The sequence below is a fragment of the Mirounga leonina genome, unplaced genomic scaffold (assembly GCF_011800145.1).
Source record: "Mirounga leonina isolate KUSES-001 unplaced genomic scaffold, KU_Mleo_1.0 Mir_347, whole genome shotgun sequence".
Taxonomy (NCBI): domain Eukaryota; kingdom Metazoa; phylum Chordata; class Mammalia; order Carnivora; family Phocidae; genus Mirounga; species Mirounga leonina.
Window position 1 is genome coordinate 1,035,794 of NW_023270696.1, and position 23,751 is coordinate 1,059,544.

The following is a 23,751-nucleotide window of genomic DNA, read 5'->3' on the forward strand; positions in this document are numbered from 1 at the left end:
AAGAGTCTATTTATTGATTTGCCTCTCTCTTTTTTTCCCTTTGCTTGTTTGTTTTGCTTCTTTTAAGACAATTTTTATTTTATTTTATATTTTTAGAGAGAGAGAGCATAAGCGGGGGCGGATGGGAGGGAGGGAGAAAGAGAGACAGAATCCAAAGCAGGCTCCATGCCCAGCACAGAGCCTGACCTGGGGCTCAATCTCACGATCCTGAGATCATGATCTGAACTGAAATTAAGAGTTGGACACTTAACTGACTGAGCCACCCAGGCACCACTCTTTTCTTTCTTAAATTCCACATATGACTGAAATCATAATGGTATGTGTTTTTCTCTGACTGACTTATTTCACTTAGCATAATACCCTCTAGTTCCATGAATAGCATTGCAAATGGGAAGATTTCATTCTATTTGATGGCTGAGTAATAGTCCATTGTGTGTATATATACACACACCATTCTTTATCCATTCATGAGTCAATGGACATTTGGGCTCGTCCCATAGTTTGGCTATTGTTGATAATGCTGCTATAAATTGGGATGTTTTTATCCATTTGAAATAGTGTTTTTGTATCCTTTGGGTAAATATCTAGTAGTGCAATTGCTGGATCATAGGGTAGATCTATTTTTAACTTTTGGAGGAACCTCCATACTGTTTTCTGCAGTGGCTGCAAATTTTATGAATGGGACTCACAGAACTTTGACCAGTCAGTTTGGTGAGGCAGAACTCAATTGTCCTGACTACCTGAGTCAACTGCAATCAAATATATTATATAAGACTTATATGGGCTAGAACTAAATTCAGTTTCATTTTGGCTAATTTGACGGGATGATAGTCTCTGAATAAAGTCACATTCTCTACATCTTCCTGAGTCAATTTTGGTTATTTTATTTTTACTAGAATATTATCATTTAATTCATGATTTTAAACATATTTACCAAAGGTATAGTATGAACTCTTTCAAGTCATTTAGCTTTTTAAAATTTAGGCTTATAGATGTATGGCACAGTAAAATTCATCCTTTTTAGGTAAATTGTTTGATAAGTTTAGAAAAACATGCAGTCATGTGACCACCATCTCAATCAAGATATGGAATATTTTTATCAGCTTTCCCCTCACTAACAAGCCCTGGCAACCACTGATCTGATTTCTGTTTTGCTTTTTTCCAGGATGTCACAGTGTTATTGCTTTTATCTTTATTAGGTTCTTATTTTTGCTGTTCTTAGTTTTTTATCATTGTTGCTATTCTAATTGTTTTGAATTAAAAACTCAATTTTTGTGTTTTCAATTTTTTCTTGTTTAAAAATGGGGGCATGTAAAAATATAACTTTTTCTCCAATATTTTTTCTCTTTTAATTTTTTATTTAAATTCAATTTAATTAACATATTGTGTATTATTAGTTTCAGAGGTAAAGTTTAATGATTCATCAGTTGCATATAACACCTAATTCTCATTACATCAGGTGTCCTCCTTAATGTCCACTACCCAGTTACCGCATACTTGGTTTGTCTCCCTCTCTGATTTTGTCTTATTTTTCCTTCCATTCTCCTATGTTCATCTGTTTTGTTTCTTAAGTTCTGCATATGAGTAAAATAATGAGCTATTTGTCTTTTTCTGGTTGATTTATTTTGCTTAGCATAATATATTCTTGTTCCAACCATGTTGTTGAAAATGATTTCATTCTTTTTTATGGCTGAGTAATAGTCCACTGTATATCACCTCTTCTTTATTTGTCCATTTTTGAATGGACATCTGGACTCTTTCCATATTTTGGCTATTGTGGACATTGTTGCTATAAACATTAGGGTGCATGTGCCCCTTCGAATTACTATGTTTGCATTCTTTGGATAAAAACCTAGTAGTGCAATTGCTGGGTTGTAGGGTATCTCTATAATGTTAAAAATTTTATCTCACCTACTTACATTCAAAGTACTAAGCACAAAATTGTAAACATTAACTAGATTAAAAAATAATAATATACAAAGCAGAAAAATGTATTAAAAGCAGATAGATATAATAATCTGTTATAATTATTTTAAAAATAATAATAAATGGAGAAAGAAAGTAGCTACCATAAAGCAGGAAAACAATGGAAAGGAATGATAAAATCTTTAGAGATTAAAACAACATTAAAGCATCAGTAAGTACAATCAATTCTTTCTCTTTTTTTTTGTTAGTTTCAGAGGTAGAATTTAGTGATTCATCAGTTTCATACAACATCCAGTGCTCATTAGTTCAAGTGCCCTCCTTAATGACCATCCCCCAATTATTCCTTCCCCCTACCCACTTCCCTTCTGGCAACCCTCAGTTTGTTCCCTATAGTTAAGAATCTCTTATGGTTTGCCTCCCTCTCTGTTTTTATTTTATTTTGTTTTTCCTTCCCTTCCCCTATGTTCCTCTATTTTGTTTTTTAAATTCCACATGTGAGTGAAATCATATGGTATTTGTCTTTCTCTGAGTGACTTATTTTGCTTAGCATGATACCCTCTAGTTCCCTCCACGTTGTTGCAAATGGCAATATTTCATTCTTTTTGATGGCTGAGTAGTATTCCATTGTATCTGTATCCCATGTATTATTAAAGGAAGTAGTATTATTGTCCAAAATTGTGTTACTTTGCTTTTCATGTTTTCTTGGACTTGAACTGTTTTTAATTCCAAACAGTGTATTATATTTTTAATAATAAGTTCTGATTTTATTGCATTATCAGTATCAGTATCTGTTATTTCTGCTTGTGGATTTTGTCAAAGTTCTTTGTCATGTATTGTGCACCAACTTTGAAAGAAGTTACCTATATTCTTTAAATCCTTGTTTCTTCATATAGAAAATAGTCTTACAATTAAAAACACTGCAACTTTAGATTGTGGTTGTAAAAGTAACATTTTAAAAATTAACATTCAGACATGAGCACATGCCTGGATGAAACCAGCATTTAAAAGTGCAAACTAGCATTATGTCTATTATGCCCCACAGGCTTTGAAAATTCCAATAATAATTATTTTAAGGTTCATAATTTGAAATTTATCTATTAGGGAAACCTGATTAATTATGTATTTCATATATTTTATGTCCTTATTTTTCTTACTATTTGTTGCTGTCTGAGAGAAATTAATCTACTACTATTTCATTTGAGTTAATGTTCATTTTTTTCTATGCTTCATATTGATTCTAAGTATTTCAGTAAGTAACATTTCATAAGAGTTGCAGGTGTTTATGGTTTTGTCTTTATCATGTCATCTCCTGTCCATCTTTGTTCTGAAATGAGAGGAGGGCAAATTGCTAGTCTTTATCTTCTAACGTGTGTGAAGACCCATGTGGAGGAAGGGTCGAGCTAGGTGGGGGGATGGTAGGCAACTCCCCTTCAGGAAACAAAGAGGATAAGGGTGATTATCATATTAACACTTAATATTGTCTGAACTAATTTCTACATATAAGGCTGCATTGGTTTGCTTGGGTTGCCATAACAAAGTACCACAGACTGGAAGATTTAACAGAAACTTTTTTTCTCACAATTCTGGAGGCCCTAAATCCAAGATCAAAGTGTTGGCAGAGTGGATCTCTTCTGAGGCCTCTTATCTAGGTTTATATGCCTGTGTTCTCCCTGTGTCTTCATATTATCTTCACTCTATGTCTGTTTGTGTCCAAATTTCCTCTTCTTATTTTTATTTTATTTTATTTTATTTTATTTTATTTTTAATTTTATTATGTTATGTTAGTCACTACATCATTAGTTTTTGATGTAGTGATCCACGATCCATTGTTTTCGTATAACACCCAGTGCTCCATGCAGTACGAGCCCTCCTTAATACCCATCACCAGGCTAACCAATCCCCCCTCCCCCCTCCCCTCTAAAACCTTGTTTGTTTCTCAGGTCCATAGTCTCTCATGGTTCATCTCTCCCTCCAATTCCCCCCGCCCCCCACTTTTCCCTTCCTTCTCCTAATGTCCTCCATGCTATTCCTTATGTTCCACAAATAAGTGAAACCATATGATAATTGACTTTCTCTGATGGATTTATTTCACTTAGCATAATCTCCTCCAGTCCCATCCATGTTGATGTAAAAGTTAGGTATTTATCTTTTCTGATGGCTGAGTAATATTCCATTGTATATATGGACCACATCTTCTTTATCCATTCATCTATTGAAGGGCATCTCGGCTCTTTCCACAGTTTGGCTATTGCAGACATTGTTGCTATGAACTTTGGGGTGCATATGGCCCTTCTTTTCACTACATCTGTGTCTTTGGGGTAAATACCCAGGAGTGCAATTGCTGGGTCATAAGGTAGCTCTATTTTTAAATTTTTGAGGCACCTCCACACTGTTTTCCAAAGTGGCTGTACCAACTTGCATTCCCTCCAACAGTGTAAGAGGGTTCCTCTTTCTCCACAACCTCTCCAACATTTCTTGTTTCTTTCCCTGTCCATTTTTGCCATTCTAACTGGTGTAAGGTGGTATCTCAATGTGGTTTTGATTTGGATTTCCCTGATGGCTAATGATGATGAACATTTTTTCATGTGTCTGTTAGCCATTTGTATGTCTTCTTCAGAGAAGTGTCTTTTCATAACTTCTGCCGACTTTTTGACTGGATTATTTGTTTTTTGGGTGTTGAGTTTGAGAAGTTCTTTATAGATCTTGGATACCAGCCCTTTATCTGTAGTATCATTTGCAAAGATCTTCTCCCATTCTGTGGGTTGCCTCTTTGTTTTGTTGACTGTTTCCTTTGTTGTGCAGAAGCTTTTTATCTTGATGAAGTCCCAAAAGTTCATTTTTGCTTTTGTTTCACTAGCTTTTGGAGATATATCTTGAAAGATACATCGGCTGTGGCCGAAGTAAAGAGGTTACTGCCTAGGTACTCCTCTAGGAGTTTGATGGATTCCTGTCTCACATTGAGGTCTTTCATCCACTTTGAGTTTATCTTTGTGAATGGTGTTAAGAGAATGGTCGAGTTTCATTCTTCTGCATGTGGCTGTCCAATTTTCCCAGTACCATTTATTGAAGAGACTGTCTTTTTTCCATTGCATGTTTTTTCCTGCTTTGTCAAAGATTATTTGACCATAGAGTTGACGGTCCATATCTGGGTTCTCTATTCTGTTCCATTAGTCTGTATGTCTGGTTTTTTTTTTTTTTTTTTTTTTTGTATGTCTGTTTTTGTGCCAGTACCATGCTGTCTTGGTGATCACAGCTTTGTAATATAGCTTGAAATCCGGCAACGTGATGCCCCCAACTTTGCTCTTCTTTTTCAACATTTCCTTGGCGATTCGGGGTCTTTTCTGATTCCATACAAATTTTAGGATTGTTTGTTCCAGCACTTTGAAAAAATGTCATTGGAATTTTGATCGGGATGGCATTGAAGGTATAGATTGCTCTGGGTAGCATAGACATTTAAACAATGTGTATTCTTCTGATCCATGAGCATGGAATATTTTTCCATCTTTTTGTGTCTTCTTCAATTTCTTTCATGAATGTTTTGTAGTTCCTAGAGTATAGATCCTTTACCTCTTTGGTTAGGTTTATTCCAAGGTATCTTATGGTTTTTGGTGCTCTTGTAAATGGAATCATTTCTTTAATTTCTCTTTCTACAGTTGCGTTGTTAGTGTATAAGAAAGCAACTGATTTCTGTGCATTGATTTTGTATCCTGCCACATTACTGAATTGCTGGATGAGTTTTAGTAATTTTGGGGTCAAGTCTTTTGGGTTTTCCACATAAAGTATCATGTCATCTGTGAAGAGGGAGAGTTTGACTTCTTCTTTGCCAATTTGAATACCTTTTATTTCTTTTTGTTGTCTGATTGCTGTTGTTAGGACTTCTAGTACTATGTTGAACAACAGTGGTGAGAGTGGGCACCCTTGATGCGTTCCTGATCTTAAGGAAAGGCTCTCAGCTTTTCCCCATTGAGGATGATATTTGCTGTGGGTTTTTCATAGATGGATTTTATGAACTTGAGGAATATTCCCTCTATCCCTATACTCTGGACAGTTTTAATCAGGAAAGGATATTGTATTTTGTCAAATGCTTTTTCTGCATCAATTGAGAGGACCATATGGTTCTTCTCCCTCCTCTTATTAATGTGTTCTATCACATTGATTGATTTGTGAATGTTGAACCACCCTTGCATCCCGGGGATAAATCCCACTTAGTCGTGGTGGATGATCCTTTTAATGTATTGCTGGATCCTATTAGCTAGGATTTTGTTGAGGATTTTGGAATCCATATTCATCAGGGATATTGGTCTGAAATTCTCCTTTTTGATGGGGTCTTTGCCTGGCTTGGGGATTAAGGTAATGCTGGCCTCATAGAATGAGTTTGGACGTTTTCCCTCTGTTTCTATTTTCTGAAACAGCTTCAGTAGAATAGGTATTATTCCTTCTTTGAATGTTTGGTAGAATTCCCCAGGGAATCCATCAGGCCCTGGACTCTTGTTTTTTGGGAGGTTTTGGATCACTGCTTCAATCTCGTTACTGGTTATTGGCCTATTCAGGTTGTCAATTTCTTCCTGTTTCAGTCTTGGCAGCTTATAGGTTTCCAGGAAGGCCTCATTTCATCCAGATTGCTCAGTTTATTGGCATATAGTTGTTGATAATAATTTCTAATAATTGTTTCTATTTCCTTGTTGTTAGTGGTGATCTCTCCCCTTCATCCATAATTTTATAAATTTGGGTCCTTTCTCTCTTCTTTTGGGTAAGTCTGGCCAGTGGTTTATCAATCTTATTAATTCTTTCAAAGAACCAACTTCTAGTTTCATTGATCTGATCTACTGTGTTTCTGTTTTCTAATTCATTGATTTCTGCTCTCAGTTTAATTATTTCTCTTCTAATGTGTGGCTTAGGCGTCGTTTGTTGCTTTTTCTCTAGTTCTTTAAGGTGTAGAGGTAGTTGGTGCATTCGGGATTTTTCTATTTTTTTGAGTGAGGCTTGGATGGCTATGTATTTCCCCCTTAGGACTGCCTTTGCAGTATCCCATAGGTTTTGGACCGATGTGTTTTCATTCTTATTGATTTCCATGAATTGTTTAAGTTCTTCTTTGATTTCTTGGTTGACCCAAACATTCTTGAGCAGAGTTGTCTTTAGCTTCCAAGTGTTTGAATTTCTGCCAAATTTTTTCTTGTGATTGAGTACCAGTTTTAGAGCATTGTGGTCTGAGAATATGCAGGGAATAATCTCAATCTTTTCGTATCGGTTGAGACCTGATTTGTGACCCAGTATGTGGTCTATTCTGGAGAAAGTTCCATGTGCGCTCGAGAAGAATGAGTGTTCTGTTGTTTTAGGGTGGAATGTTCTGTAAATATCTATGAGGTCCATCTGGGCCAATGTATCATTCAAAGCTCTTGTTTTCTTGTTGATTTTCTGCTTAGTTGATCTGTCCATTGCTGAGAATGGAGTATTGAGGTCTCCTACAATTAACGTATTGTTACCAATATGACTTTTATTTTGGTTAACAGTGGGCTTATGTAGATGGCTGCTCCCATGTTGGGGGCACAGATATTTACAATTGTTAGATCTTCTTGTTGGATAGACCCTTTAAGAATGATATAGTGTCCTTCTGTGTCTCTTATTACAGACTTTAGTTTAAAATCTAATTTGTCTGATATAAGAATTGCTACCCCAGCTTTCTTTTGAGGTCCGCTGGCATGGAAGATAGATCTCCATCCCTTCACTTTCAGTCTGGATGTCTCTTTAGGTTCAAAATGAGTCTCTTGTAGACAGCATATGGATGGGTCCTGTCTTTTTATCCAATCTGCAACCCTGTGCCGTTTTATGGGAGCGTATAGGCCATTCACATTGAGAGTGGTTATTGAAAGATATGAATTAATTGTCATCATGTTGCCCGTGAAGATGTTGTTTTTATAGATTGTCCTTGTAAATTTCTGTTGTAGATCACTCTTGGCATCTTTCTCCTTTTATAGAACCCCCCTTAATATTTCTTGCAGGGCCGGCTTAGTGGTCACATATTCTTTCAACTTCTGCCTCTCTCTCCATCCATTCTAAATGAAAGCTCTGCATCTCTCCATCCATCCAAATGAAAGCCTTGCCGGATAAAGTATTCTTGGCTGCATGTTCTTCTCGTTTAGTACCCTGAATATGTCTTGCCAGGCCTTTCTGGCTTGCCAGGTCTCTGTGGATAGGTCTGACGTTATTCTGATGATCCTCCCTCTGTCTGTAAGGAATCTCTTCCCCCTAACTGCCCTTAGGATGGTTTCCTTGGTTCTAAGATTTGCAAGTTTTACTATTACATGCTGGGGTGTTGGCCTGTTTTCCTTGATCTTAGTAGGGGTCCTCTCTGCCTCTAGGATGGGAATGTTTGTTTCATTCCCCAGATTAGGGAAGTTCTCAGCTACGATTTGCTCAAATACGTATTCTAGCCATCTCTCTCCACTCCCTCCGGGATTCCAATGATTCTGACATTGGAATACCTCATGGTGTCACTTATGTCTCTGATTCTATTTTCATGGATTCTGAGTGTTTTCCCCTGGCCTCCTCTTTTCCCTTTTTATCTATTATATTGTCTTCCAGATCGCTTATTCTCTCTTCTGTCTCAGTTACCCTAGCTGTTAGATTATCTAGATTGGATTGGATCTCACTGATAGCATTTTTAAGTTCTGCCAATTCACCTTTTATTTCTGCTCTTAGAGACTCTATGTTGCCATTAATTGATTTCTCCATTCTAGCCATTGTCTTCACAATTGCGAGCCTGAATTCCATCTCCGACATCTTGGTTATATCTGCATCCATTTGTAAATCTGCAGCATAAGTCATAATCTCTGAGTCTTTTTAGTTTTGGGGGCTCCTCCTCCTAGTCATTCTGTTGATGGGTGTTTGAGGGAATGTATAGAGTCGAAATTATTGACCAGAACCCAAGCAAGATGCACCTGTTTTCTTGGGACCTTAGGGTTGTTGGCCTCTTGTTTTTCCATCCTGTCTTCTGTGGGAGGGGCCTGCTGCACTGTTACTCAGGCAACCCTGTTTGGGCGGAGTTGCCCTGTCCCCCTGTGGTGGGGAATGGGCTCAGCGGGAATCAGTCTTTGGGGTTTTGCTCTCTGGCACCTTTCCCTGGTGGCTTTCCGTGTCTCTTCCGCGAGTCAGAGCAGAGGAGACCGTTTCCAACCCTCTGCCTCAGAGCAGAGAGACAACAGTCTGTTCTTCAGTGAGCTTTCCAGGCCACACCGTCTCCGTTTCTGTTCGTGATGCTATAAACTGCAGCGTCCTGGGTTGTGCGCCCCTCCGCAGCGTTCCCAGTCCTGCCTCCGGGTTGGGGCACGTCTCTGCCCTTTGTGCTTCTAAAACCGCCAGCCGCTCCCAGTTCGCACGTGTGCACAACTCCGCCACTTGGGGTCCTGTCCCGGGGAATGCAGTTTGCGTGCGTGACTCCGCCCCTCAGGGTTTCCACCCCCGGGGGTTGCAGTTCCCCGGTGCGACCCCTGTGCACCAGGTTTCCAACTCGGAGGCTGCAGTTCCTGTGCATGCGACCGTTGCTCCAGTTTCTGTCCGGGGGGCTGCAGTTCGCGTGCATGCGACCCCGCCGGTCTGGTTTTGCACCCCGGGGCCTGCCCTAAAGTTCTTTCCTGACACTACTGGTCTGCGAGTCTGTGCCCGTCCACAGCGCGCGAGGCTGTCACTCACCGGCGGTGTAGGATCCCCATGGCCAGGCACCCTCCCGCTGCCATTTATCCGCCAATATGTGCCCGCAGAATCACGGCTCTCCGCTTCGTACCTCAAAACCAACCGCCTGTGATATTCTGTTTGTAGAGATGCAGATCTTCTTACATCTCAGGCTGGTTTCGTGGGTGCTCAGAGTGGTCTGGTAGATATCCAGCTCAATTCCTGGGACCAGTTGAAAGAGGGTTCCCTACTCCTCTGCCATCTTTCCCCCCTCCTCCCAAATTTCCTCTTCTTATAAGAACAACACTCAAATTAAATGAGGGCTCACCTCAAAAGCCTCATTTTAATTTAATTCCCTATGTAAAGACCCTGTTTCCAAAAACAGTTGCATTCCAAGATACTGGGCATTAATTTGGGGGAGTACACCATTTAATCCATAACACAGGTCAATAAACAACAACAATAAGAAAGAAGAAAGAAAGAAAGAAAAAGAAAGAAAGAAAGAAAGAAAGAAAGAAAGAAAGAAAGAAAGAAAGAAAGAAAAATAAAGAAAAGAAAGAAAGAGGAAGGAAGGAAGGAAGGAAGGAAGGAAGGAAGGAAGGAAGGAAGGAAGGAAGGAAGGAAGGAAATAAATCCAGGGATATTTCCAATCTGCAAGTTACAGCTAGCCTCAGGACCCAGAACTATCTCACTGTATTTAAGATAGACAGTCAGTAGTAGATGGTGATAATGCACAAAATGGATTTGGACAGATTTGGATTTTATGGCCAGACCCTCAATGACAGAGCTGGCTGAGCAACTTAGATTCATCATTCACCAATTTCTTTGTAACATGACTTTGCATTCTATAATATTCAAATGCAGTTTGCAGTCATCTTCTGATTTGTTTTATTCCCTAAAGAACTCATAGGTTTTATATCCCCTGGGCACTAATGTACTTGACAGTACATTTTCATTTCTTGGAGAGTCATAGAATTCTTGTTGTCATCCTATTTTCCTCACCACTTTGTGGGCTTGGTTTCAGATGGGAAGGTTGGGCTACCTTAAGCTCATCTCATTGATGAATTAGTTGCACAATAAGTGTTTTCCACATGGATGTTTTAGAATTTATTATTTATTATTGAAGTTCAGAAGCTATTACATATCTCAAGGTTCCATGTGATTTGTGGGTTTCCCCCCCATAAAAGACATTTTCAGATTGAAGTCTTTATTTCAGGTATCTTAGTACATCTTTCAATACTTTTGTTTCATTTATGTGGTTCTTTTTTTTTTGAATATATATATATTTTTATTCATTTATGTGGTTCTCATCTCCAAGACTAACTACTGTGTATATGAGATCATTTCTTTCCATTTTATTTTTCTTTCTCTAACCATACTACATTCTCATTTTCTATCACTTAATGTTCACTTCAGGCATGCATTACATGCTGCCTGCTTGTTTTTAGAAATGCAATTTGCAATGACACGGAGGGAACTAGAGGGTATTATGCTAGGTGAAATTGGTCTGTTAGAGAACAACAAATACCATTTGATTTCACTCATGTGGCATTTAAGAAATGAAATAGAGGAACATAGGGGAAGGGAGGGAAAAATAAAATAAGATAAAAACAGAGAGAGAGGCAAACCATAAGAGACTCTTAACTATAGGAAACAAATGGAGAGTTGCTGGAGGAGAGGTGGGTGGGGAGAAGGGGTGATGGGCATTAAGGAGGGCACTTGAACTAATGAGCACTGAGTGTTGTATGAAACTGAAGAATCACTAAATTCTATCTCCGAAACTAACAAAAAAGTTGATTGTACTTATGGATCATTTTCATGTTGTTTTAATCTCTAAATATTTTATTATGCCTTTCCATTGTTTTCCTGCTTTATGGTAGCTACTTTATTTCTCCATTTATTATTATTTTTAACAATAATTATTATAGATGATTACATCTATCTGCCTTTGATACATTTTTCTGCTTTGTATATTATTATTTTTTAATCTAGTTCATGTTTAAAACTTTGTGTTTAGTACTTTGAATGGAAGTAGGTGAGATAAAATGGTGTGTTCGTGCCTTTGTGTATTTGTTTGGGGAGGACACAGAGAAGAAATAAGCTGAAATTCAAGCTTTGATTTTGGTGTGTTGTCTCAGCTTCCTCACCAAATACTGTCTTCCCTCTGCACTGAGCACATTTCTATTCTGTGTATATTGCCCTCTTTGATGTGGGCAGGTCATTACAAGATTCTTTGTCTATATTTCCCCTCAAGTTTAGGGGTCTGGGACACAGAGAAATAAAAGGTGACATTCTGGCTACTCCATCCCGTCTTAACCACTCACTCCCTGTTGTGGTGTGGAGTTGTGTCCCTGTAGAGATAATCTCTATTTCTCTCATCACCAGCCCACACTTAATAATACTGGTCACTGTAAATTCGTGTTCAGAATTTTTGGGACTTTCTCATTTACCTTTAAAGATATAGACTCCCTCATCAAGGACAGCAGAGAAATAAATTGGCTTTCAATATTCTCCTTTAAATTGTTCCAAATTTTAGGGGTGCCTGGGTGGCTCAGTCAGTTAAGTGTCTGCCTTTGGCTCAGGTCTGCCTTTGGTTTAGGTCATGATCCCAGAGTCCTGGGATCAAGCCCCAAGTAGGGCTCCCGGCTCAGTGGGGAGTCTGCTTCTCCCTCTCCCTCTGCAGCTCCCCCAGCTTGTGAACATGTTCTTTCTTTCTGTCAAATAAATAAATAAAATCTTAAAAAAATAAAATTTTCCAAATTTTACTATATTGCACATCTGTTCTTCGTACATGTGGTATTATACATAGTATGATAATCTATTAATTCCTTAAGTTTCATAAAATATGGAATTTTATTCTCTGCTTCTTATTCTTTTGCTAGTTTTTTTTTTTTTTAGAGAGAGTGCACACGTGTGAGAGCGAGGGGGGAGGGGCAGAGGGAGAGGGAGAGCATATCCCAAGCAGGCCCTACACCCAGCACAAAGCCCACTGCTGGTCTTGATCTCATGATCCTGAGGTCATGACCTGAGTTGAAATAAAGAGTTGGACACTTATCTGACTGAGCCAGCCAAGCACCCTTCTTTTCCTAGATTTTTGTTTTTTTCAGCTTTATTGAGTTATAATTGACAAATAAAATTTTAAAATATTTAAAGTGTATGTGGTGATATATGTATACTTTGTGAACAGAAACCCCCTCATCAGTTAATTAACATATCCACCAACTCCCACAGTGTTGTCAACTATATTTCATGGTTTTTCAGAAACACCTACAGTAAGCAGGCTTTTAATTTTAATTAACATTTGAATTGTGAATCTACCAATGACATTAGGTGAATAGGAATGAAACCTCTCTTTCAAGTGAGTTTCCAGCTTCAGATGATTGGGCTGTCTTACGTTATTATCTCTTTCCTTTGTAGGCAGGAAATGACTACATATGAGAGACAAAATCAAGTTCAAGATAAGAAAAGTAAGTCATTGCTTCATAATATTCTTCATACAAGGGAAGTTGTAAATTTAAACATCTAAATTAGTTTTGATATTATGTTAGGATTGAAGGAAACACAGCTTTGAGTCCTTATGGGGATGTCTCAGCCCTTCTTTTTTTTTTTTTTTTGTATAACTAAACTGATCTCATTACTTTTTGTATGAAAGTAATATCTGTGTGTGCTTTATTTCATTTTCCTTAAATTTTTAAGTTTTACAAGTTTTTTATTCATTTTTTGTTAGAGGTAATAATTTATTTATCTTGTTAAAAATCTAATAACCCCATAGAGTGTTAACCAAATGACATATAAAATACAGAAAAAGAGAGAAATAAGCCAGATTCTTAGCTATTTGTCCTATTAGAAATATTCCATTCGCTTCTCCACCATAGGAGGGCCGGGCAGAGACTCCTCAGCTAGAGAATTTTTCAGGTTGGGACTCTCTTCAGGCTTGCCTTCTGCACATCATTGGGTACAAAAACCTTACTTCAGACTTGGAAAAACTGTGCAGAGAACCCTCTGATTTGGATAATCTCCAACATGAAGAAATGTTTTTGAAGAAGTTTTAGAAAGAACATCATGGGGAAGAAGGAAAGATGACGGAGGAGTAGGGGACCCTATTTCAACTGGTCCCCGGAATTGAGCTGGATATCTACCAGACCACTCTGAGCACCCACGAAACCAGCCTGAGATGTAAGAAGATCTGGATCTCTACAAACAGAATATCACAAGTGGTTGGTTTCGAGGTACAAAGCGGGGAGCCCTGATTCTGCGAGCAGATATTGGAGGATAAATGGCAGTGACAGGGTGCCTGGCCATGGGGATCCCACACTGCCGGTGAGCAACAGACTCAGTTGCTAGGGACGGGGCACAGACTCATAGACCTGTAGCGGTGGGGAAAGGACTTTAGGGAAGGCCCCAGGACAGAAACCTGGAGCGGTGGGGTCACATGGGTGAACTGGGAGCAGCTGGCGGTTTTAGAAGCACAAAGGGCAGAGATTGCCCCAACCTGGAGGCAGGACTGGGGGTGCTGCAGAGGGGCGCACAACCCAGGACGATGCAGTTTATAGCAGAATGGACAGAAATGGAGATGATGTGGCCTGGAGAGCCCACTGAACAACAGACTGCGGTCTCTCTGCTCTGAGGCAGAGGGTTGGAAACCATCCCTTCTGCTCTGACTCATGGAAAAGATGCAGAAAGCCGCCAGGGAAAGATGCCAGAGAACAAAAGCCCCCAAAACTGATTCTGACTGAGCCCATCCCCCACCACAGGGGCCAGGGCAACTCTACCCAAACAGGGTTGCCTGAGTAACAGTATGGCAGGCCCCTCCCCCAGAACACAGGCTGGGAAAACAAGAGGCTAACAACCCTAAGGTCCCAAGAAAACAGGTGCATCATGCTTGGGTTCTGGTCAATAATTTGGACTCAATACATTCTCTCAAACACCATCAACAGAATGACTAGGAGGAGAAACCCCCAAAACAGAAAAGACTCAGAGATTATGAATTATGCTACAGATTTACAAATGAATGCAGATATAACCAAGATGTCGGAGATGGAATTCAGGCTCACAATTGTGAAGACAATGGCTAGAATGGAGAAATCAATTAATGGCAACATAGAGTCTCTAAGGGCAGATATAAGAGGTGATTTGGCAGAACTTAAAAATGCTATCAATGAGATCCAATCTAATCTAGACAATCTAACAGCTAGGGTAACTGAGGCAGAAGAGAGAATAAGCGATCTGGAAGACAATATAATAGATAAAAAGGGAAAAGGGGAGGCCAGGGGAAAACAACTCAGAATCCATGAAAATAGAATCAGAGAAATAAGTGACACCATGAAGTGTTCCAATGTCAAAATCATTGGAATCCCGGAGACAGTGGAGAGAGAGAGAGGACTAGAAGATGTATTTGAGCAAATCGTAGCTGAGAACTTCCCTAATCTGGGGAATGAAACAAACATTCGAATCCTAGAGGCAGGGAGGACCCCTCCTAAGATCAAGGAAAACAGGCCAACAACCCGGCATGTAATAGTAAAACTTGCAAATCTTAGAACCAAGGAAACCATCCTAAGGGCAGTTAGGGGGAAGAGATTCCTTATGTACAGAGGAAGGAACATCAGAATAACGTCAGACCTATCCACAGAGACCTGGCAAGCCAGAAAGGCCTGGCAAGACATATTCAGGGTACTAAACGAGAAGAACATGCAGCCAAGAATATTTTATCCGGCAAGGCTTTCATTTAGAATGGATGGAGAGATGCAGAGCTTCCACGACCGGGAGAAGCTGAAAGAATATGTGACCACTAAGCCGGCCCTGCAAGAAATATTAAGGGGGGTTCTATAAAAGGAGAAAGACGCCAAGAGTGATCTACAACAGAAATTTACAGGGTCAATCTATAAAAACAACATCTTCACAGGCAACATGATGGCTATTAATTCATATCTTTCAATAATCACTCTCAACGTGAATGGCCTAAACGCTCCCATAAAACAGCACAGGGTTGCAGATTGGATAAAAAGACAGGACCCATCCATATGCTGTCTACAAGAGACTCATTTTGAACCTAAAGATACATCCAGACTGAAAGTGAAGGGATGGGGATCCATCTTCCATGCCAGCGGACCTCAAAAGAAAGCTGGGGTAGCAATTCTTATATCAGACAAATTAGATTTTAAACTAAAGTCTGTAATAAGAGACACAGAAGGACACTAAATCATTCTTTTTTTTTTTTTCCACTCTCAAATGTGCCACATGACACTTGTCTGGCAAGATTCTTTTTTTTTTTTTTAATTTTTATTGTTACATTAATCCCCATTAATTACATCAGTAGTTTTAGATGTAATGTTCCATGATTCATTGTTTGTGCATAACACCCAGTGCTCCATGCAGAACGTGCCCTCCTCAATACCCATCACCAGGCTAACCCATCCTCTCCCCCCCACAACCCTCAGTTTGTTTCTCAGAGTCCATTGTCTCTCATGGTTCGTCTACCCCTCCGATTTCCCCCCTTCATTCTTCCCCTCCTGCTATCTTCTTCTTTTTTTTTCCCTCAACATATATTGCATTATTTGTTTCAGAGGTATAGATCTGAGATTCAACAGTCTTGCACAATTCACAGTGCTTACCAAAGCACATACACTCCCCAAGGTCTATCACCCAGTCACCCTATCCCTCCCACCCCACCCCCCACTCCAGCAACCCTCAGTTTGTTTCAGGGAAATCCAAATCAAAACCTCAATGAGATACCACCTCACACCTGTCAGAATGGCTAAAATTAACAACTCAGGAAATGACAGATGTTGGCGGGGATGCAGAGAAAGGGGAACCCTCCTACACTGTTGGTGGGAATGCAAGCTGGTGCAGCCACTCTGGAAAACTGTATGGAGGTTCCTCAAAAAGTTGAAAATAGAGCTACCATATGATCCAGCAATTGCACTACTGGGTATTGACCCCAAAGATACAAAAGTAGGGATCCGAAAGGGTACGTGCAACCTGCAGTTTATAGTAGCAAGTCCACAATAGCCAAACTGTGGAAAGAGCCAAGATGTCCATCGACAGATGAATGGATAAAGAAGAGGTGGTATATATATACAATGGAATATTATGCAGCCATCAAAAGGAATGAGATCTTGCCATTTGCAATGACATGAATGGAACTGGAGGGTATTATGCTGAGCAAAATAAGTCAAACAGAGAAAGACATGTATCATATGACACTATATCATTCTTAAAGGGTCTATCCAACAAGAAGATCGAGCAATTGTAAATATCTATACCTCCAACATGGGAGCAGCCATCTACATAAGCCCACTGTTAACCAAAATAAAGAGTCATATTGATAAGAATACGTTCATTGTAGGAGACCTCAATACTCCACTCTCAGCAATGGACAGATCAACTAAGCAGAAAATCAATAAGGAAACAAGAGCTTTGAATGATACATTGGACCAGGTGGACCTCATAGATATTTACAGAACATTCCACCCTAAAACAACAGAATACTCAATCTTCTCGAGTGCACATGGAACTTGCTCCAGAATAGACCACATACTGGGTCACAAATCAGGTCTCAACTGATACCAAAAGATTGAGATTATTCCCTGCATATTCTCAGACCACAATGCTCTAAAACTGGACCTCAATCACAAGAAAAAAATTGGCAGAAATTCAAACACTTGGAAGCTAAAGACCACTCTGCTCAAGAATGTTTGGGTCAACCAAGAAATCAAAGAAGAACTTAAACAATTCACGGAAATCAATGAGAATGAAAACACATTGGTCCAAAACCTATGGAATACTGCAAAGGCGGTCCTAAGGATGAAATACATAGCCATCCAAGCCTCACTCAAAAAAATAGAAAAACCCCGAATTCACCACCTAACTCTACACCTTAAAGAATTAGAGAAAAAGCAACAAACGATGCCTAAGCCATGCATTAGAAGATAAATAATTAAACTGAGAGCAGAAATCAATGAATTAGAAAACAGAAATACAGTAGATCATATCAATGAAACTAGAAGTTGGTTCTCTGAAAGAATTAATAAGATCGATAAACCACTGGCCGGACTTATCCAAAAGAAGAGAGAAAGCACCCAAATTAATAAAATTATTAATGAAAGGGGAGAGATCACCACTAACACCAAGGAAATAGAAACAATTATTAGAAATTATTATCAACAACTATATGCCAATAAACTGAGCAATCTGCATGAAATGGAGGCCTTCCTGGAAACCTATAAGCTGCCAAGACCGAAACAGGAAGAAATTGACAACCTGAATAGGCCAATAACCAGTAACGAGATTGAAGCAGTGATCCAAAACCTCCCCCAAAACAAGAGTCCAGGGCCTGATGGATTTCCTGGGGAATTCTACCAAACATTCAAAGAAGAAATAATACCTATTCTACTGAAGCTGTTTCAGAAAATAGAAACAGAGGGAAAACGTCCAAACTCATTCTATGAGGCCAGCATTACCTTAATCCCCAAGCCAGGCAAAGACCCCATCAAAAAGGAGAATTTCAGACCGATATCCCTGATGAATATGGATTCCAAAATCCTCAACAAAATCCTAGCTAATAGGATCCAGCAATACATTAAAAGGATCATCCACCACGACCAAGTGGGATTTATCCCCGGGATGCAAGGGTGGTTCAACATTTGCAAATCAATCAATGTGAGAGAACAAATTAATAAGAGGAGGGAGAAGAACCATATGGTCCTCTCAATTGATGCAGAAAAAGCATTTGACAAAATACAACATCCTTTCCTGATTAAAACTCTTCAGAGTATAGGGATAGACAGAACATTCCTCAAGTTCATAAAATCCATCTACGAAAAACCCATAGCGAATATCATCCTCAATGAGGAAAAGCTGAGAGCCTTTTCCCTTATGATTAGGAACACGTCAAGGATGCCCACTGTCACCACTATTGTTCAACATAGTACTAGAAGTCCTAGCAACATCAATCAGAAAACAAAAAGAAGTAAAAGGTATTCAAATTGGCAAAGAAGAAGTCAAACTCTCTCTTTTCACAGACGCCGTGATACTTTACATGGAAAACCCAAAAGACTTGACCCCAAAATTACTAGAACTCATCCAGCAATTCAGTAATGTGGTAGGATACAAAATTAATGCACAGAAATCAGTTGCTTTCTTATACACTAACAGCACAACTGTAGAAAGAGAAATTAGAGAAATGATTCCATTTACAATAGCACCAAAAACCATAAGATACCTCGGAATAAACCTAACCAAAGAGGTAAAGGATCTATACTCTAGGAACTACAGAACACTCATGAAAGGAATTGAAGAAGACACAAAAAGGTGGCAAAACATTCCATGCTCATGGATCAGAAAAATAAACATTCTTAAAATGTCCATGCTACCCAGAGCAATCTATACCTTCAATGCCATCCTGATCAAAATTCCAATGACTTTTTTCAAAGTGCTGGAACCAACAATCCTAAAGTTTGTATGGAATCAGAAAAGACCCCAAATCGCCAAGGAAATGTTGAAAAAGAAAAACAAAGCTGGGGGCATCACTTTGCCCGATTTCAAGCTATATTACAAAGCTGTGATCACCAAGACAGCATGGTACTGGCACAAAAACAGACATATAGACCAATGGAACAGAATAGAGAACCCAGATATGGACCCTCAACTCTATGGTCAAATAATCTTTGACAAAGCAGGAATAAACATGCAATGGAAAAAAGACAGTCTCTTCAATAAATGGTGCTGGGAAAACTGGACAGCCACATGCAGAAGAATGAAACTCGACCATTCTCTTAACACCATTCACAAAGATAAACTCAAAGTGGATGAAAAACCTCAATGTGAGAGAGGAATCCATCCAAATTCTAGATGAGAACATAGGGAGTAACCTCTTTGACATCAGCCACAGCAACTTCTTTCAAGATACATCTCCAAAAGCTAGTGAAACAAAAGCAAAAATGAACTTTTGGGACTTCATCAAGATAAAAGGCTTCTGGACAGCAAAGGAAACAGTCAACAAAACAAAGAGGCAACCCACAGAATGGGAGAAGATCTTTGCAAATGACACTACAGATAAAGGGCTGGTATCCAAGATCTATAAAGAACTTCTCAAACTCAACACCCAAAAAAACAAATAATCCAGTCAAAAAGTGGGTAGAAGTTATGAAAAGACACTTCTCTGAAGAAGACATACAAATGGCTAACAGACACATGAAAAAATGTTCATCATCATTAGCCATCAGGGAAATCCAAATCAAAACCACATTGAGATACCACCTTACACCAGTTAGAATGGCAAAAATGGACAGGGAAAGAAACAAGAAATGTTGGAGAGGTTGTGGAGAAAGAGGAACCCTCTTACACTGTTGGAGGGAATGCAAGTTGGTACAGCCACTTTGGAAAACAGTGTGGAGGTGCCTCAAAAAATTAAAAATAGAGCTACCCTATGGCCCAGCAATTGCACTGCTGGTTATTTACCCCAAAGACACAGATGTAGTGAAAAGAGGGGCCATATTCACCCCAATGTTCATAGCGGCAATGTCTGCAATAGCCAAACTGTGGAAAGAGCCCAGATGCCCTTCAATAGATGAATGGATAAAGAAGATGTGGTCCATATATACAGTGGAACATTACTCAGCCATCAGAAAGGATGAATACCCAACTTTTACATCAACACGGATGGGACTAGAGGAGATTATGCTAAGTGAAATAAGTCAAGCAGAGAAAGTCAATTATATGGTTTCACTTATTTGTGGAACATAAGGAACAGCATGGAGGACTTTAGGAGAAGGAAGGGAAAAATGAAGGGGTTGAAATCAGAGGGATAGAGGAACCATAAGAGACTATGGACTCTGAGAAACAAACAGGGTTTTATAGAGGAGGGGTAGGGATTGGTTAGCCCGGTGATGGGTATTAAAGAGGGCACGTACTGCATGGAGCACTGGGTGTTATACGAAAAGAATGGATCGTGGATCATCACATCAAAAACTAATGATGTATTGTATGGTGACTAACATAACATAATAAATTAAAAAAAAAAGAAATATTCCATTCTTTCCTGGGTAGCCTGAATTTCTTCTTCTTTTTTTTTCTTGTGAATTGTATTTTTTTTTATTTAATAAGTTTTTATTTTAATTCTAGTATAGTTAACATAAAATGTTATATTAGCTTCAGGTGTACAATATGGTGATTCAAAAATTCAAAACAGTACTCAGTGCTCATCAGAATGCACTTCTTAATCCCCATCACCTATTTCACCCATCCCCCTGCCCACCTCCCCTCTGGGAACCATCAGTTTGTTTGATGTGTTTTGATTCTTAAATTCCACATATGAGTGAAATCATATAGTATTTATCTTTCTCTGTCTTATTTTGCTTAGCATTATTCTATGTAGTTCCATTCATATCATTGCAAATGACAAGATTTCATTCTTTTTTTATTGCTGATAATGTTCCATGGCATATATATAATCTTTATTCACTCATTAGTCAATGGACACTTGGGCTGCTTCCATAATTTGGCTATTGTAAACAATGCTGCTATAAACATAGGAGTGCATATTTTCCTTTGAGTTTGTGTTTTTGTATTTTTGGGGTAAATACCCAGTAGTGCAATTGCTGGATTCTAGGATAGTTCTATTTTTAAATTTTGAGGAACCTCCATACTGTTTTCCAGAGTGGCTGTACCAGTTTGCATTCCCACCATTTACAAGGGTTCCATTTTCTCCCCTACCTCACCAACACTTGTTTCTTTTGTTAATTTTAACTATTCTGACAGATACATTGTTGTAGTTTTGATTTGTGTTTCCCTGATGATGAGTGATGTTGAGCATCTTTTCATGTCTGTTGGCCATCTGTATGTCTTTTCTGCAAAAATGTCTATTCAGGTCCTCTGTCCATTTTCGTAATTGGGTTGTTCGGTTTTCTGGTGTTGAGTTGTGTGTTTTTTTTTTTTTTGAAGTATAATGGCCATTTATTTTTTTTCTGGAGAACAGCTTTTCTTCAGTCCTTAAGGACTTAACTCCTTTGAGTTGTGTAAGTTCTTAACACATTTTGAGTATTAACTCCTTATCAGATATATCATTTGCAAATATCTTCTCCTATTGAGTAGGTTTCCTTTTTGTTTGGCTGATGGTTAACTTTGCTGTGCAAAAACTTTTTATTTCGGTGTAGTCCCAATAGTTACTCTTACTACTTTTGTCCAACATCATACTGGAATTCTTAGCCATAACAATCAAAGAAGAAAAAGAAATAAAGGGCATCCAAAGTGGTAAGGAAGAAGAAAAACTTTCATTTGCAGATGACATAATACTATATATAGAAAACCCTATAGACCCCACTGAAAACTTAGAATTGATAAATGAATTCAGTAAAATTGCAAAATAAAAAACTAATATACAGAAATCTGTCACATTTCTATACACAAATAATGAAGTAGAGGAGATAAAATTTTTAAAAAATCTCATTTACAATTGCACCAAAGAGAATAAAATACCTTTGATTAAACTGAGCCAGGGAGGTGAAAAACCTGTACCCTGAAACCTATAAAACATTGATGAAATAAATTGAAGACAACACAAATAAATGGAAAGATATTCAGTGTTTATGGATTGCAAGAACCGATTTGTTAAAATGTATACACTACCCAAAGCAATCTACAGATTCAAAGCAATCCTTATCAACATGCCAATATTTTTCACAGAACTAGAACAAATAATCCTAAAATTTGTATGGAACCACAAAAGACTCCAAAGAGCCAGAGCAGTTTTGAATAAGAACAAAACCAGAAATATCACAGTGTCAGATTCCAAGATGTACTACAAAGTGATAGTAATCCAAACAGTATGGTACTGGCACAAAAATAGACACACAGATCAAAGGAACAGAATAGAAAAACCAGAAATGGACCTACAACTCTATGGTCAATTAATTTATGACAAAGGAGACAAGAATATATAATTGGAAAAAGATAGTCTCTTCAACAAATGGTGAAATGATATCTGGAAAACTGAACAGCAACATGCAAAAGAATGAAATTGAACCACTTTTTTACACCACACAGACACACAGACACACACACACACACACACACACACACAGACAAACTCAAAATTAAAAAAGACCTAAATGTGAGACATGAAACCATAAAACTATAGGAAAACATAAGTAGTAATTTCTTTGACATTAGTTGTAGAAGCATTTTTTTTTTTTAAATATGTCTTATCTGGCAGGGAAACAAAAGCAAAGTTAACCTATTGTGATATGATTTATTTTGAGCAACACTTTATTAAACTTCCATGGGAAGCGATTAACCCAAATCCTGCTGATTTACATTTCTATATAGATGTTTTAAATAGGGCCATTTTGAAAATTAGCTGTGTTAAGTGTTTCTTTTTTCTCTCCTCTCCTCTCCTCTCCTCTCCTCTCCTCTCCTCTCCTCTCCTCCTCTCCTCTCCTCTCTTCTCTTCTCTTTTCTTCTTTCTTCTCTTCTCTTCTTTCTCTTCTCTCCTCTCCTCTTTCCTCTCCTCTCCTCTCCCCTCCCCTCCCCTCCACTCCCCGCCCCTCCCCTCCCCTCCCTTTTCTTTTCTTTTCTTTTCTTTTCTTTTCTTTTCTTTTCTTTTCTTTTCTTTTCTTTTCTTGTTTTACTATAGCATTCACTTTTTTTGACATAGTAACCAGGTATAGTAATCATGTAATTACTCAGAATGAACAATTATGAACAGCAATGTTTGTTCCCTGGGGACAGACATATGTGAAAGAAACTCACATATGCTTCAACTGTCTTCTCATCTTACAGACAAGTGTATTGAAAAAATTGTGTAGCCTCATTATTTGGAACTTTGCATTTCTTTTTTTTTTATGTTATATTAATCACTATACATTACATCATTAGTTTTTGATATAGTGTTCCATGATTCATTGTTTGTGTATAACACGCAGTGCTCCATGCAGAAGTGCCCTTTTTAATACACATCAGCAGGCTAACCCATCCCCCCACCCCCCTCCCATCTAGAACCCTCAGTTTGTTTTTCAGAGTCCATTGTCTCTCATGGTTCTTCTCCCCCTCCGATTCCCCCCCTTCATTCTTCCCCTCCTGCTATCTTCTTCTCCTTCTTCTTCTCCTTCTTCTCCTTCTTCTTCTTCTTCTTCTTCTTCTTCTTCTTCTTCTTCTTCTTCT

At 38.6% G+C, this 23,751-nt stretch overlaps 1 protein-coding gene across 1 annotated transcript in view; it reads left to right on the forward strand.

Moving 5' to 3' along the window:
- Positions 1–23,751, forward strand: part of GCSAML (germinal center associated signaling and motility like) — a 70,890-nt gene that overhangs the window by 16,949 nt on the left and 30,190 nt on the right. Inside the window, exon 3 of the mRNA XM_035029905.1 lies at positions 13,012–13,061. Coding sequence (XP_034885796.1) covers positions 13,012–13,061 — 50 coding nt within the window. The remainder of the gene's footprint in view (positions 1–13,011; positions 13,062–23,751) is intronic.